Source organism: Euleptes europaea, chromosome 3 (assembly GCF_029931775.1).
Source record: "Euleptes europaea isolate rEulEur1 chromosome 3, rEulEur1.hap1, whole genome shotgun sequence".
Taxonomy (NCBI): domain Eukaryota; kingdom Metazoa; phylum Chordata; class Lepidosauria; order Squamata; family Sphaerodactylidae; genus Euleptes; species Euleptes europaea.
This window is the reverse complement of record NC_079314.1, coordinates 96019782-96034549: the sequence shown is the minus strand read 5'-3', so window position 1 is coordinate 96034549 and position 14768 is coordinate 96019782. Positions and strand designations below refer to the sequence as shown.

At 46.2% G+C, this 14768-nt stretch overlaps 1 protein-coding gene across 1 annotated transcript in view; it reads left to right on the top strand.

Moving 5' to 3' along the window:
• The first annotated feature begins 695 nt into the window (after positions 1-695).
• The window catches only part of PAH (phenylalanine hydroxylase), a 54589-nt gene continuing 40516 nt past the window's right edge, over positions 696-14768 (top strand). Inside the window, exon 1 of the mRNA XM_056846568.1 lies at positions 696-1154. Within this exon, the coding sequence (XP_056702546.1) occupies positions 696-1154 (459 nt within the window). The remainder of the gene's footprint in view (positions 1155-14768) is intronic.

Below are 14768 nucleotides of genomic sequence, written 5' to 3'. Positions count from 1 at the left end.
AAGGGTACCTTGGGAGCGTCTCCGCCCCTCCCCCACGCCATTAGGGCCATAATAAATAATTAGAGAGGTTTAAGCATATTAGCCACAGCTCATGCTAATGATCGTCCCCGGCTCTCAAGCTAACCCGAAGTGACAGTTTGCATATAGGGCCGCCGGAGAAGGATCTCCCCGCCCTCTCTCCTTTGCAACGTACCCTAATGTGACGAAGGAGGGGATGTACATCCCACGAAGGAGAGAACAAGGCAGGGGAGGCACCGAAAAAAACAGCCGGCGAATCATATTGATCTTTTTTTATATATATAATTTTTTATTATTTTTCTGTACTGATTAGACAAAGTATTCAACAATCAATATAAGTGAACATCAGAGTATAAATTCTAATCAACAATTGTTGAAAATACATACCTATATAGATAAAAAAATATAAAGACTTCCCCTACCCCTCCCTCAATCTTGTCATTTATTTGTAATCTCCTTTAAGATTCTAATCCTAATATTGTTTACGACGTTCGCTATTTCATTTACCTATACTGAAATAAAGAAAAAGTGAAAAAGGAAGAAGAACAGATATGGAAAGCATTGTTTTTATAATATAAAATGGAGTAGATAATAAGTATCATTTTTAACTGCCTTTAAACACGCATGTTCTAATTCCTCCCTTTCGCCCGCACGTCTAAGAAGTACCAGTTACGGGAATGCCGTTAATGATCGGGGAATCATATCCGATCGATCCAGTCCCATCCCCGGGCTGGCCCCGGCACGTGCTGGCCGCTTCCCGCAGCTTGGGCGAGGCGCTCTGTCATTCCCGGCGCCCGGTTTCCTGCACGCAGCCTGTGCTGGACAGCAAAGCCAAGCAAAGCGAGGGTGTGCGTGTGCGCGTGTATGTGGGGTTATCCGCGGAGCTCTCTGCAAAGGGCTCCCTTCCCCTCCCAGAGCCACCTTCCTTGCGCAAGGGATGGAGGGTCAGGGGCAGTTTGCCGACTGGGGCTGAGGTCGGTCGTGTGTCTCCATTGTGCGGCCACGTGTCCCGCGTCCATCAGCCGCCAAGCCCGGCAGGCTCCTCGCTGCAAGGGCGGAAACGGGAGCCCGGGGTTTGCAGCGGCGGCGGCGGCAGCGGCAGCCGCCAGGTCCCGCGGGAAGGGGGCCTTGCCACGGTTTGGAAGGAGGGGTTGCCAACCTCCAGGTAGCAGCTGGAGATCTCCTGCTATTCCAACTGATCTCCTGCCGATAGAGCTCAATTCCCCTGGAGAAAATGGCCATTGGACTCTAAGGCATTGAAGTCCCTCCCCTTCCCAAACTCTGCTCTCCTCAGGCTCCGCCCCCAAAACCTCCCGCCGGTGGCGCAGAGGGACCTGGCAACCCTATTTGGAAGCAAAAAAAATTTTTTTTTTATTACCTGCAGTTTTTTTATTACCTGCAAATTTCTGTCTCTGGAGTTTGGGCGCCATTGAGGGGCATTATTGGGCTATTTTAATGGGTTATTGTTTTATTGTGTTTTGGACTGTGCAAGCCGCTCTGAGCCCGACCTTCGGATTGGGGAGAGCAGGGTAGAAATGTAATAAATAAATAAATAAACATTTGACGACCTTGTGCCTTGGCCCCCGCCAGACTGTTTTGCAAATCGCAAGCACCCTTGCTTTCTAGGAGACTCTTGAGGCAGGAGGAGAGGTGTTTGCTAGGGTTGCCAACAAACTGGAGAAAGCCATGTCTTGCCCTTTTAATGGAAGACAGTGTCTAGAAATGGGACGTGGAAGTTTTTTCATGGCATACAGGTGAATACCATCCCATTAAGTGGTAAGGTGCAGTACTGCAGTCCAAGCCCTGCTAAAGACCTGAGTTCGATCCCCAAGGTTTCAGGTAGCCAGTTCAAGGTTGACTCAGCCTTCCATCCTTCCGAGGTAGGTGAAATTAGTACCCAGATTGCTGGGGGTAAAGTGTAGATGGCTGGCAAAGGCAATGGCAAACCAACCCATAAACACAGTCTGCCTAGTAAACGTCAGGATGTGACATCACCCCATGGGTCAAGAATGACCCAGTGCTTGCACAGGGGACTACCTTTACCTTTAAGCATCTATTAAAGGGGCAGGGAATTTTTCCTCCAGGTAGTTGGCAACCTTGGGTGTTTCAAGGTCATATAGACCAAGCTCCTGCTCTAAATTTCAAACCCTCTGCACTGTGGCTGAAATCCACTTAGATATTTGTCCAGCATTTTTAAGCTGGTTTTTAGGGCTGCAGTCTTTCCTGATTCATCAGGCAGCAGATTTTTAATCAATCCCATTGAAATTAATTCTGGATAAACATGCATGGGATTAGTTTGCATACCTGCCTAAGATCAAACTATTGGTAGGCAATCCTATGTACACTTACTCAGTAGTTCTCGATAATCACTCATAGGATCATGGTGCTTAGGGAATTTCCTCCCAAACTCAAGTGTGGTGATCTATTACCAGCTACAAGATGGGACATACAAAACGTACCCAGACATTTTGCAGGTTTTGTTGAAATTATTTGACTAGAGTCTCCCAAATTTGCCATGTACAAAATATAGTGCCAGGAAAGGAGAGATCATTGATTTAGGATTCAGATGATGAGTTCAGAGTGGTCCCTGGTCACCTCTCCTAACCACTACACCACACTGGCTCTTTGCAAGAGATGTTCTTACAAACAGGAGACTGGCCCAGAGAGAGAAACTGGCTTATTTAAAGGCATAATATGGAGGAAGTCCCTTTGTCAAGGTCACCTGCCTCAAGTTTGAAGCTTTGCAGCCAGTACTGAAACCTAATAAAGGTCTTCTCCACAGAAAACTGGTCAATTTCATCTCCCCCCCCCCCACACCGCCAGCCCTTTCTTTGCAGGCTGAATTAGTATCACAACAGGAAGTAGATAAAGGGATGTGTATGAGGGAGGGTTTGCAACATCAGTAGTGATTTGTGCACTTATCTATTGTTGCTCATCACCACCACCCTCGCTATGAATTTTTTGTAGTTATAGGGACTGGATGAGACCAAAACAAACAAAAAAACCCAAACAAACCCTGAAGCTTAATCCAGAGAAGTCAGAAAAACTGTTGAATGGGATACATCTGATCAGGGGATAGGTATATGCAGTCAGTATTAGATAACCCAGACTGGGATGGCCCAGGCTAGCCTGATCTCAACACATATTGGAAGCTAAGCAGGGTTGGACCTGCTTAGTACTTGGATGGGCAGCCAGCAAGGAAGTCCAGAGTCACTATGCAGAAGCAGGCAATGGCAAGCCACTTCTTTTCATCTCTGGCCTTGAAAACCCTAGAGGATCGTTGTGAGTTGGCTGTGACTTGACAGCACTTCACACACACTATTAGATAGCATTCCCTCTTACTATTCAGGCTTACAGCGTGGTGTAGGGGTTAAGAGCACTGGACTCTAATCTGGAGAACTGGGTTTGATTCCCTGCTCCTCCACATGAGCAGTGGATGCTAACCTGGTGAACCGGGTTGGTTTCCCCACTCCTACACATGAAGCCAGCTGAACGGCCTTGGGCTAGTCACAGCTCTCTTAGAGCTCCCTCAGCTCCGCCAACCTCACAGGGTGTCTGTTGTGGGGAGGGGAAGGGAAGGTGATTGTAAGCTGGTTTGAGTCTTCCTTAAGTGGCAGAGAAAGTTGGCATATAAAAACCAACTCTTCTTTTTCTTACAGTTGGGTGTTGTCCAGCATTGCTCTTGGATGTACAGGTTGGGGCAGTGGCCAGGAGTGCATTTTATCAGTCCAAACTGGTTAGTTGACTGCACCCTTTCCTGGAGAAGGATGCCCTAGGCCAGTAAACCATATCTTACTCTTAGGGTTAGTTCTCTGCCCAAGCCACCTCACCATAGTGAGGAGGGTAGTACAACTTCCAGAAATGCAAACAGAACTACATCAAAAACTAGTTCACAGTAGATCTCTTCAATAAAATACCCAACAAGCAGGACAGAGGTTAGTACTGTGAGGAAAGACCGCATCAACAGATAAATCTAATGGGATGTTCCAGAGGTTCTCCTAAAGAGAATCACTTTTACCAGGCACCTAAATGTCATCAAGGAAGGAGTGAGGTGAATTTCTCTTGGGAGAGAGTTCCACAGTTTTAGTATCACTTTGGAAAAGCCCCCATTCCACATTGCCAGCCACTGATGGGGACTCGGAGAATGTACAAGTTGTGGCAGTCAATACTGTGATGTGATCTTTGAGGCTGAGAGGTAAAATGGTTTTCTGAATACCACCAAGGAAGTTCACAGGAGAGGAAAAGTCAGACCAGGAATTGGCTGGCTGTTTCACAGCTCTGTCTTTTACAGTGCAATTCTAAGCAGAGTTACACTCTTCCATTGAAGTCGGTGGGCTTGGAAGGATGTAACTCTGCTTCAGAGTGCACAGTTATTTATCAGACTGTACCACTTCTCACAGAGACTCAACTCCAATTAGGGGGAACTTATACAAGAGAGGACAGCAACCCAGATACCATTAATGGCTGTGTAAAAGGAGCAGGAGTTATGAGGAGGCATTTTCCTGCATTATAAGCACCTGTTAAAATTTCCCACCCAGCAGTTAAATGCATAGAGACACTTTCCTCCCTTGAAACTAGGCCCATTCTCTTTCAGGGGTATTAAGCCTATGTACATCAGAGTGTGGTGTAGTGGTTAAGAGTGGTGAACTCTAGTCTGGAGAACCAGGTTTGCTTCCCCACTAATCTGGTGAACCAGGTTTGATTCTCCACTCTACCACATGAGCAGCAGACTCTAATCTGGTTTCGCTACTCCTCCACATGAAGCCTGCTGGGTGACCTTGGGCCAGTCACAGTTCTCTCAGAACTCTCTCAGCCCCACCTACCTCACAGGCATCTGTTGTGGAGAGAGGAAGGTGATTGTAAGCCGGTTTGAGACCCCTTAAAGGTAGGGAAAATCAGGGTATAAAAACCAACTCTTCTTCTTCCTTTATTTCTGGCTGAAGTGAATAGTCAATAACAATGGTGCTGAAGTCAATAACAATGGTGCTGCTTCTTGAGGGCAAAGTTTCCTAGAAATTTTAGAGAGATGCAAGGAATGTGGCTGCTGGTTTGTTTCTGAGGCCAATTCAAGGTGCTGATTATGACTTCTAAAGTCTTTTAAGGCCCAGGACCCATGAATATAAAGGACTGTCTCTTCCCATATGTCTCTGTTCCAGCATGGTGTAGTGGTTATGAGCGAGGTGTAGTGGTTAAGAGTGGTAGTTTGGAGTGGTGGACTCTAATCTGGAGAACCGGGTTTGATTCCCTACTCCTCCACATGAGCGGCGGAGGCTAATCTGGTGAACCCCACTCTTACACATGAAGCCAGCTGGGTGACCTCGGGCCAGTCACACGCTCTCAGCCCCACCTACCTCACAGGGTGTCTGTTGTGGGGAGAGATGGGGAAGGTGATTGTAAGCCAGTTTGATTCTTCCTCAAGTGGTAGAGAAATTCGGCATATAAAAACCAACTGTTCTTCTTCTAGATGCCATCTTCAGGCAACCACCTACTGCCTTTTCCAGCACTTCGGATGGCCTGCCCAGCATCAACTAGAGCCCAGGTTTTTTCCATCATAGATCCGGCCATATGGGATGGGAGAGGGGGTGCCTTCTTTAAAGGTGTTCAGGGGCCATTGTCAGACTATTTTATTTGCCATGTTTTTTAATGGGGTGTAAGGTGTTGGACTAGGATCTGGGAAATCCTGGTTCGAATCCCCACTTTGCCATGGAAACCAGCTGGGTGGCCTTGGGCAAGCCATATATTCTGAGCCTTGGCTCTGGCAAGTATTTGGGTGGGAGACCTCCAAGGAATACCAGGGACGTGATGCAGAGGCAGGCAATAGCAAACCACTTCTGAATGCCTCTTGCCTTGAAAAGCCTAAGGGGTTGCCATATGTCAGCTGTGACTTGATGGCAAAACAAACAAGCAAAAAAGTCTAAAGGCATTTTTATGGGGGAAGGAATTATTTAGAGGAGTTCTTGTATATTTTAAATTTGAGTGTGCAAGTTGCCTTGAGACCTTCGAGAAGACAGGATATAAATATTTTACTCAATAAATAAACAAATAAGTACAGCCAGGAACAGGTAAGTTACAAGGGTTATGTTTGCCAACCCACTTCTGGGATTTTTAGGGTATCTGGGCCTGCTTTGTCCCAAATGCACACATTGGATATGCTTTCAAAGTTTCTGTTTTAGTAATTTGATTGACTTTTTCCCAGAAGAAAAAAAATAGTTGTTTTAGCCTTTAGACATCTTCTGTCAAGCGTTTAAACATCTATTTAGAGTCTGTCTTCAGCCCCGCCTCCCAGCAAGATTATTTAAAAGTGATATGCCAAATTTCTGTACTCAAACATTTTTCAGGCTTTTGAGCTTTATAAAAAGCTACTTAAAATAAACATTACTGCAGAATCATAGAGTTGGAAGGGGCCATACAGGCCATCTAGCCCAACCTCCCTGCTTAATGCAGGATCAGCCTTGAGCATCCCTGACAAGTGCTTGTCCAGCCTCTGCTTAAAGACTGCCAGTGACTGTGATTGTTCACATTGTATTTTGCACCTGTCCTAAGCCCCAATATATTTTGGTACCATATCAGCATGGCTTTCTTCACTGCATGATCCCAGCCAATCAGGGATCATGATGACATCACAGCACCACATAGCAAATCTGATGTAGCAACCTAATGATGGTAGATGATGCTTTTATATTGCCTCCCCTCTGAATGGGAGGGAGAACCCATACGTGGGACAGGGTTGCCAACAACCTAGAGGGGAAAAATGGTTCTGTCCTATTAACAGATGCTTAATGTGCAGAAATAGGGAGCGAAAGCTTTTCATGGCATGGGGGCAAATAATATCACTTGCTAAGTAATGTGTCCTTAAGCAACTGTTAAAGAGGCAGGACTTTTTCCCCCCTCCAGGTTGTTGTCAGCCTTACTTGGGGCCAATGACCCTGTCTTGTGCTCTGCTAGCGGTTCCATTGCCTGCCCAGACTACACTGCAAGATTTTCACTCTGAGGGTTATAGGTGTGCATATTTAATTATTTATACCTTGTTCTTCTCCCAAGTGCGGATCTAGAGAGCCAGCGTGGTGCAGTGGTTAAGAACGGTGGCTTGGAGCAGTGGACTCTGATCTGGAGTACCGGGTTTGATTCCCCACTCCTCCACATGAGCAGTGGATGCTAATCTGGTGAACTGGATTGGTTTCCCCACTCCTACACACGAAGACAGCTGGGTGACCTTGGGCACGTCACAGCTCTCTTAGAGCTCTCTCAGCCTCACCTATCTCACAGGATGTCTGTTGTGGGGAAGGGAAGGTGATTGTAAGCCGGTTTGTCTTCCTTAAGTGGCAGGAAAAGTCGGCATTCAAAAACCAACTCTTCTTCTTCCAACACCATTCTCCCCTCCTCCACAACCTGTGGAGGTCAGCTAGAATGAGAGAGGGTGACTCACCCAAGGTCACTTGGGGAGCTACCATGACAGAGTGGGGATTCAAACCTGGGCTTCCCAGCTCCTAGCCTGACACTCTAACCACTGCACTGCCTCTGAACACGTAACTATGCACAAGAGAGAGCAATCCTACGCACAGCAATTTAGAAGGAGGTCTCACATTATTCTGTGGGGCTTACTCCCAGTAAAGTGTCGTTAGGATTGCAACCAATGATACCTTTCTGGATGTCCCTTCATAGGCACATCTCGTTGAAAGTAATCCAGTCCAGATGTGATGTGTTTCTAAATGCGGTTGACATTCACCTTAATTTAATTACGGCCCACAGGATGGCCTTGAGAAGCTCCACCAGATATGGCCCTTCTGACGATTTGGTGACTGGGTTGGGGGTGAGGATGCAGTGACCTCTCTGCCTTGCCAATGTCTTTCGCCAGCCCCCAATGTGAACACCCTCTTCGGCAAATTCCTAAAAGAGGAGAGTCTGTTGGGTATTCCAAAGATGAAAGAACCCCTTGTTTCAGCTTAGCATCATTTAAGGTGATTACATCTCTTTGGATGAGAGCCCTAGTGAAAGCAGAACCATTTGAGTATTGACCAAAATACCTGGAAAGTGGCAGCACTTGGGGGGGTGGGGTTGCTACCAATCAATCTTTCTCCTTATTCTTCTTATGAGAGTCAGCCTGGTGTAGTGGTTAAGAGAGGTGGTTTGGAGTGGTGGACTCTGATCTGGAGAACTGGGTTTGATTCCCCACTCCTCCACATGAGCGGCGGAGGTTAATCTGGTGAACTGGATTTGTTTCCCCACTCCTACACACGAAGCCAACTGGGTGACCTTGGGCAAGTCACAGCTCTGTTAGAGCTCTCTCAGCCCCACCTACCTCATAGGGTGTCTGTAGTGGGGAGGGGAAGGGAAGGTGATTGTTAGCCGGTTTGAGTCTCTCTTAAGTGGTAGAGAAAGTTGGCATATAAAAACCAACTCTTCTTCTTCTCCTCCTCCTTCCCCTCCTTCTCCGCCTCCTCTCAAGTTAACTAGAATGAAGGAAAGGGGGCAGGTGCTCGATCCAGGTGCAAAGAAGATGGAGTTCCTTGTAGAAAAACTGCCTGCCTTCCACTGATTGATTTGCAGACACCTCCCCCTTTTCCAACAGTGATTAGTGCGGGTGCTCCAAAAAAGAATAAAGAAGTGCACACAGTCTGCACTCTCATGTGGACAGAGTGCCATCTGCCGGCTAGATGATAATATCATGAAGCAGAGCAAGCTTTAAACAAGACTGAAGGAGGAGATCTGGGATGAGATCTCCTGCAACAGCGTTTTAAATTTTCTTTCAAAACAGCAGAAGAGGAAGTTTGAATAGGGCTGGGGTGCTTCAGGCAAGCTCGGTTGAGCTCTTCCCCCTGTTCATGCTGTTTCATGTTTAGTAATCTGCCCTACAAAAAAAGCATTATCCCAGCAGGGGGTGGAGCAAGGATGAAAGTTAGTGTAAGTAAATAGAGCAGAAACTCCCATCTTCTGTTTGGGGCAGGGTTGCCAACTAGCTGGAGGAAAAATAATCTGTCTTGGCCCTTGTACAGAGGCTTAATGTGTGGAAATAGACAGGGCTTTTCATGGCATGGAGGTAAGTGACACCCCATTAAACCTCTGTAAAAATGGCAAGGCATTTTCTCTCTCCAGGATGCTGGCAACCCTAACTCTGAGCCCCGCCCCCAGGAGTGAAAGTATGAAAAAATTAAGTTATTTTCACCCCTGGGGCTAACAGCCACGGGATGAGGGGAAGTAAATATCTATAGATAAGAGTGAAGCTTTAAAATATACAAGGCAATTGTTTAAAATCTGGGATCATGTTACAGATTGCGGTTATACATGTCTGCTTGGAAAGGGTAAATGTCACTGTTAGAGGGTCTTAGCTGTTCTAAAAAAAAATGCCTAAACCTAAAAACAGTTAAAAGATTTTAAATAAGGTTTAAAGGGCAACTTTTCTGTATCAGAAAGTTTAAAAACAAACACAGAGAAGGAATCTCCTGAAGGGAGGAGAGTAGAAAGAACCCATCCCAGTAACACATGGTGTGCTAACAAACAGAAATTTTATTCGCTCCATATACAAGAGAGCCAGCATGGTGCAGTGGTTAAGGTATTGGACCTGGGAAATCCAGGTTCAAATCCCCGCTAGCGCCATGGAAGCTTGCTGGGTGACCTTGGGCCAGTCACACACTTTCAGCCCTGACTCTGGCTAGTATTTGGATGGGAGACCTCCAAAGAATACTAGGGTCATGAGGCGGAGGCAGGCAAGGGTAAACCACCTCCCAACATCTCTTGCCTTGAAAACCCTACGGGGTCACCATCAGTCAGCTGTGACTTGACGACACCCCCCATATGCAAATGAGTATTGCATTTCCACTACAAAGAGAGTTTAGCTATATTTGCATATATAGTCTCTCCCCAGGTGAATCGAAGTAACTAAAACTCGATATGTGATGCCACTGGGGCTGTCACTGAACACAAAAGGGAGGTGAGACACGGGCTTGCACATCAGCACACCAGACCTGGAAGGGAAGGGTGAAAGTAGGGCTGTCAAAAAAAAAAAATTCGGTACAGTTCGGATTCGGCCGAATTTGACCCTTGTGGGTTCGGTACGTGCCGAAGTCCGAACTCCCCCACTTCGGATCCCTGGTAATTCGGGGGGATCCGAAGTTCGGGGGAAAATTCGGCCCCAGCGCGCCTTCAGAGGGATTCCCTGAAGGCGCGCGGGGGCCCTTTAAACTGATCTGAGCCTCCCAGCTGGGAGGCACAGGTTAGTTTAAAGGGCAGCCCGCGCCTCTCCAGCGGAGCCCGCTGAAGGGGGGCGGGCTGCCCTTTAAACTCATCTGCGCCTCCCAGCTGGGAGGTGCAGGTCAGTTTAAAGGGCAGACCGCGCCTCTCCAGCGGAGCCCGCTGAAGGGGGGAGGGCTGCCCTTTAAACTGACCTGCGCCTCCCAGCTGGGAGGCTCAGATCAGTTTAAAGGGCAGCCCGCGCCTTTCAGCGGGCTCCCCTGAAGGGGGGCCGAATTTGCCGAATTTATTCGCGAACTCCCGAACTCGCTGAATTCGGCCCCCCCGGTTGCCCGCCAGTTTTGAGTTCAGATCCGTCCGAACAGAAAATCACCGAATCAGGGGAAATTCGGTTGGTTTTCAGTTCGGACCGAACCGAATTGACAGCCCTAGGTGAAAGTAGTGGTGGGAGTTCAGACTGACAATACTACAATGAAGTGAACAATCATGCACAGGTATTTACACCTAGCCGGAACAAAGAGCTGTGGACTGTACCCTGGATAACTGGGCTTGATTCCCCACTCCTCCTCATTTCATGGATTTCATGGATTCTAATCTGATGGACCGGGTTGGCTTCCCCACTCCTACACACGAAGCCTGCTGGGTGATTTTGGGCCAGTCACAACTCTCTCAGCCCCACCAACCTCACAAGGTGTCTGTTGTGGCAAGCAGTGGCGGACTGGGTTTAAAAATATTGGTTGCCAGGAGACAAAGGGGGCCCACCCACAATTATAAGGCTAGCGTTTAATTCTTATTAATTTTTATTTTAAACATATTATCTAATGTTTAAGGGGGGCACTTTATCAGGGGCCCACAGGGCCCACAAGCTAACACAATGGCCAATCCGCCACTGGTGACAAGGGGAAGGGAAGGTGATTGTAAGCCGTTTTCAGACTTCTTAACAGTAGAGAAAAGCAGGGTATAAAAACCAACTCTCCTCCTCCTCCTCCTCCTCCTCTTCTTTTTCCTCTTCTTCTTCCTCTTCCCTGGTGTTCTTGCTGTGATGCAACGGTGCAACTATCCAGTGTCCTTTGGGCAGGGGCAAAAGTGCTGTTGTCCTCACCTTTGCAGTCAGATGAAATGGTGGTTTTGCTGGGAGGGAGAGAGAAAGGCAAATTCCCTGCAACTGAGCATTTTCTGGTGACAGCTAATGCCAAAGTAGCCATGCTTGTCCTTCCCTTGCAACTCCTCAGCAGCTGTGGTGGTGGAGTTTCAATTTTTTTCTGTCCACATTTACGTGGTAGATGAAATTGATTCTCCTCCAGGGTCCCAGATGGTTGGGTCAGGCATTTCAATGATGCAAGGATGTGTGAAAAAATGCATGAGATGAATAACGTCAATAACAAAGCCTGAGATTAACACAAAACAGCCTTAGGAATTATTGCAAAGATATTATCAAGCAAACAGCTTAATTTTGAGATCATAATAGAAAGATTAAGGGATTCCCAAGTATGGATCATATCTTTAATGTCTGTAATTACTGATTTGTAATTAATTTTCCAGATTTCAGATGATCTCTTCCTATTTTAACTCCTAAATATATTATGTAGTCATTATTTAACTGCATATTTGAAAGCCAATTTGATGAGAGAGTATCAAAACAGTTTAAATTAAGCAACAGAGCTTCCATTTTCTCTACATTAAGTTTATACACCACAGACTTGGAAAAAGGTCAATAAAAATGTGGAGTTGGAAAATGGGTGTGATGCCTAATGGTCATCTTAGCCCCTAATTACCATACTCCAAAGCTTCGGGCATTGGTGTGCCTGTGCCAATCACAGCAAGAACCAGATGCATGGTGTGTCTACCAAACAATGTGCCCTTAGGAACAAACGGTAAGAGATTCTGAGAGATCTGTGAATGGATTCTATCAGCTATTTTTATTGGTAAATTGTAGCTGCGTATGTGAGGGATGTTGGGGGTGGCATGCTCCAGTTCAGATCAGGGCTACAGTATGGGAAAGCAGGAATTAGCTTGCCCCCACCACTGTTTCCCCAGTTTCAAGCAGGCTCCAAAACTACTTGAAGGTAACATAACCACCAGCCTGATTTGTGCCCCAGAACAGGCATATAGCAGCTTCAGGAGGTCTTCAGGTTGTGGCAACAAAATAGTGGAAAGGATTAAACCTTCCCTCCCCTGTGCCACATGGCCCCAGTCCAAATCAGAGTATCACCCCCCAGCTCTTTAAAAATAAAAAATTGATCAAGAGAATATTCCCAGCTTTTGTTATTTGGTTCAAAGTAGTTCTTGTTTCAGGAGGGAAGGCAGCTTGGTGTCGCCCGATCTCAGCAGCTAAGCAGGGTCCATGCTTGGAAGGGAGACCTCCAAGGAAGCCTCTGCAGAGGAAGGCAATGGCAAACTGCCTCTGTTTCTCACTTGCCTTGAACACATGAAGCTGCCTTATATGAATCAGAACCTCGGTCCATCACAGTCAGTATTGTCTACTTAGATCGGCAGCGGCTCTCCAGGGTCTCAGGCAGAGGTCTTTCCTATCACCTACTTGCCTAGTCCCTTTAACTGGAGATCTGGGTATTGAACCTGGAACCTTCTGCATGCCAAGCAGATGCTCTGCCTCTGAGCCATAGCCTTGAAAAGCTCACCAGGGGTTGCTATAAGCCGGCTGAAACTTGACGGCACTTTACACACACAATTCTTGTGTCAGGCATGCATGATGTTGCTCTCTGTACTGTACCCTTCCTCTTTGACATTTGTTTGGGAGGGATGGAGTGATTAAAATGTGTACACCTGCTTAGTGCTGCCTTCACAATATACACAGGGAAACTATGCACAATAAATCTACTTACAGGTAGAAGCCAACTGATGACATACAATTACTAGGAGGTGGCAGGTCTTTATTTGTAAGCATAACATTGCTTTTAGGACTCATATGTTTGGATTCTTCCCTGCACGGGCAAGAAAACTAAATGCAGATGGATATAATAAAAGCCTCTAAGGCTGAATATCATTAATGTTTGCTCATGTGGGTGGGGAAAGGCCAGAGTCCTCAAAGGGATGAAATTATAATATTGCACAAAAACAAACTGCCTTCCCAATACAATCCACATGTTGAAGTGAATGGATGCTCCAGTTCTGTGGCTTTCTTTTAAAAATGGATACAAGATTTCGGCCATCCGAGCCAGAAAGGGTGGTACGGGGTGTGTGTGGAAGGAAAACGCCCCCGTGTCTAAACTCTGCCAGACGCTGGGAGGGATCAAAGGAAGGGGACTCACCAGCCAGCTGTAAACTCAACTTGAAATATATGTGTACACTGTACACATAACAGCCTGCAAAAAGCAATTAGCTTCTCAGGCTTTTATCACTGAAAGAAAAGTCGTGATAATGAGTGGCTTGCGGGGGGAACTGGCTATAAAGGTTAATGACATGAACGGAGATGCATCTCAGGTATGTCACCGCCACATCCAGCATTTTATTGTGGGGAGGGCAGAGTATACATGTTTACAATATGTAGATAAGTTTTTCAGAGTAAATGGCTTCCATAATGTGGCCTGTTCGTCACTAATCCACGTGCTTTCATATTTGAACAAGTTTTCATCGTGGTTGGTTATTTTATTTTTAAAATACAGGATGCAGTGAAACTATTGCTATATCATAATCTGGGAACTGCCAACTTTTCAACTGGCCTTGAACCAGTGCTTCTAACAATGCCATAATCTGCAATATTTACTGCATAATTCTGGAATTAATAATTTACCATATAACAAGCTGCAGTAAAATGCACAGTCAGAGACCAGTTGAAAAGTTGGCAACCCTTCTTCGTTCTTTCACATTTTTAGTGAGTTTCTGAAGTTAGAGTTGTAAAGCTCAGGGCAACATCATTGTTTTCATTTTAAATGTTCAATAAAATAGGACTTTTGGGTAAGTAGCTTGAACTGGTCAGGGCAGCTCAACATATAAGACTTGCTGCAGCTATCTCAGGTGTTTATGCTGGTAGGTGAGGGTCGGTAGCTCAATGGCAAACTATCTGTTTTGCTGCAAAGGTTTCTAGGCATCTCCAGTTAAAAGGGTCTGGTACTGTAGGAGGTGATATGATGACGTGTACTTGGAGACCCTAAAGAAGACCCTCTGCCAGTTACAATAGACAATAATGACAACTAGATCAGTGGTCTGATTCATGCATTCATGGTGTTTTCAGCCACAACAACCATGTTGAGCTACCTTGATGGACACTGATGGATCATCATGCAGCATGATAGTTCTGTGACATCCCACTCAGCTATGAAACTCCCTGGGTGATCTTAGGCCAGTCACTCTCTCAGCTTGACCTACATCACAGGATTGTTGTGAGGATAAAAGGGGAGAGGGGAGAATCCCTTACAGCATCCTGAGGTCCTTAGAGGAAGGGTGGGATGAAAATGAAATAAATTAACATGTAATATGGAGTTTTCACACACAGCAGTGTAAGTGGAAAATCTGGCCATGTTATATGTGCTGTCCACATTATATGCTTGTTGTAGAAAAACACAGGTGTCATATTTGCATTTCCTGCAGCAAATGAATACATA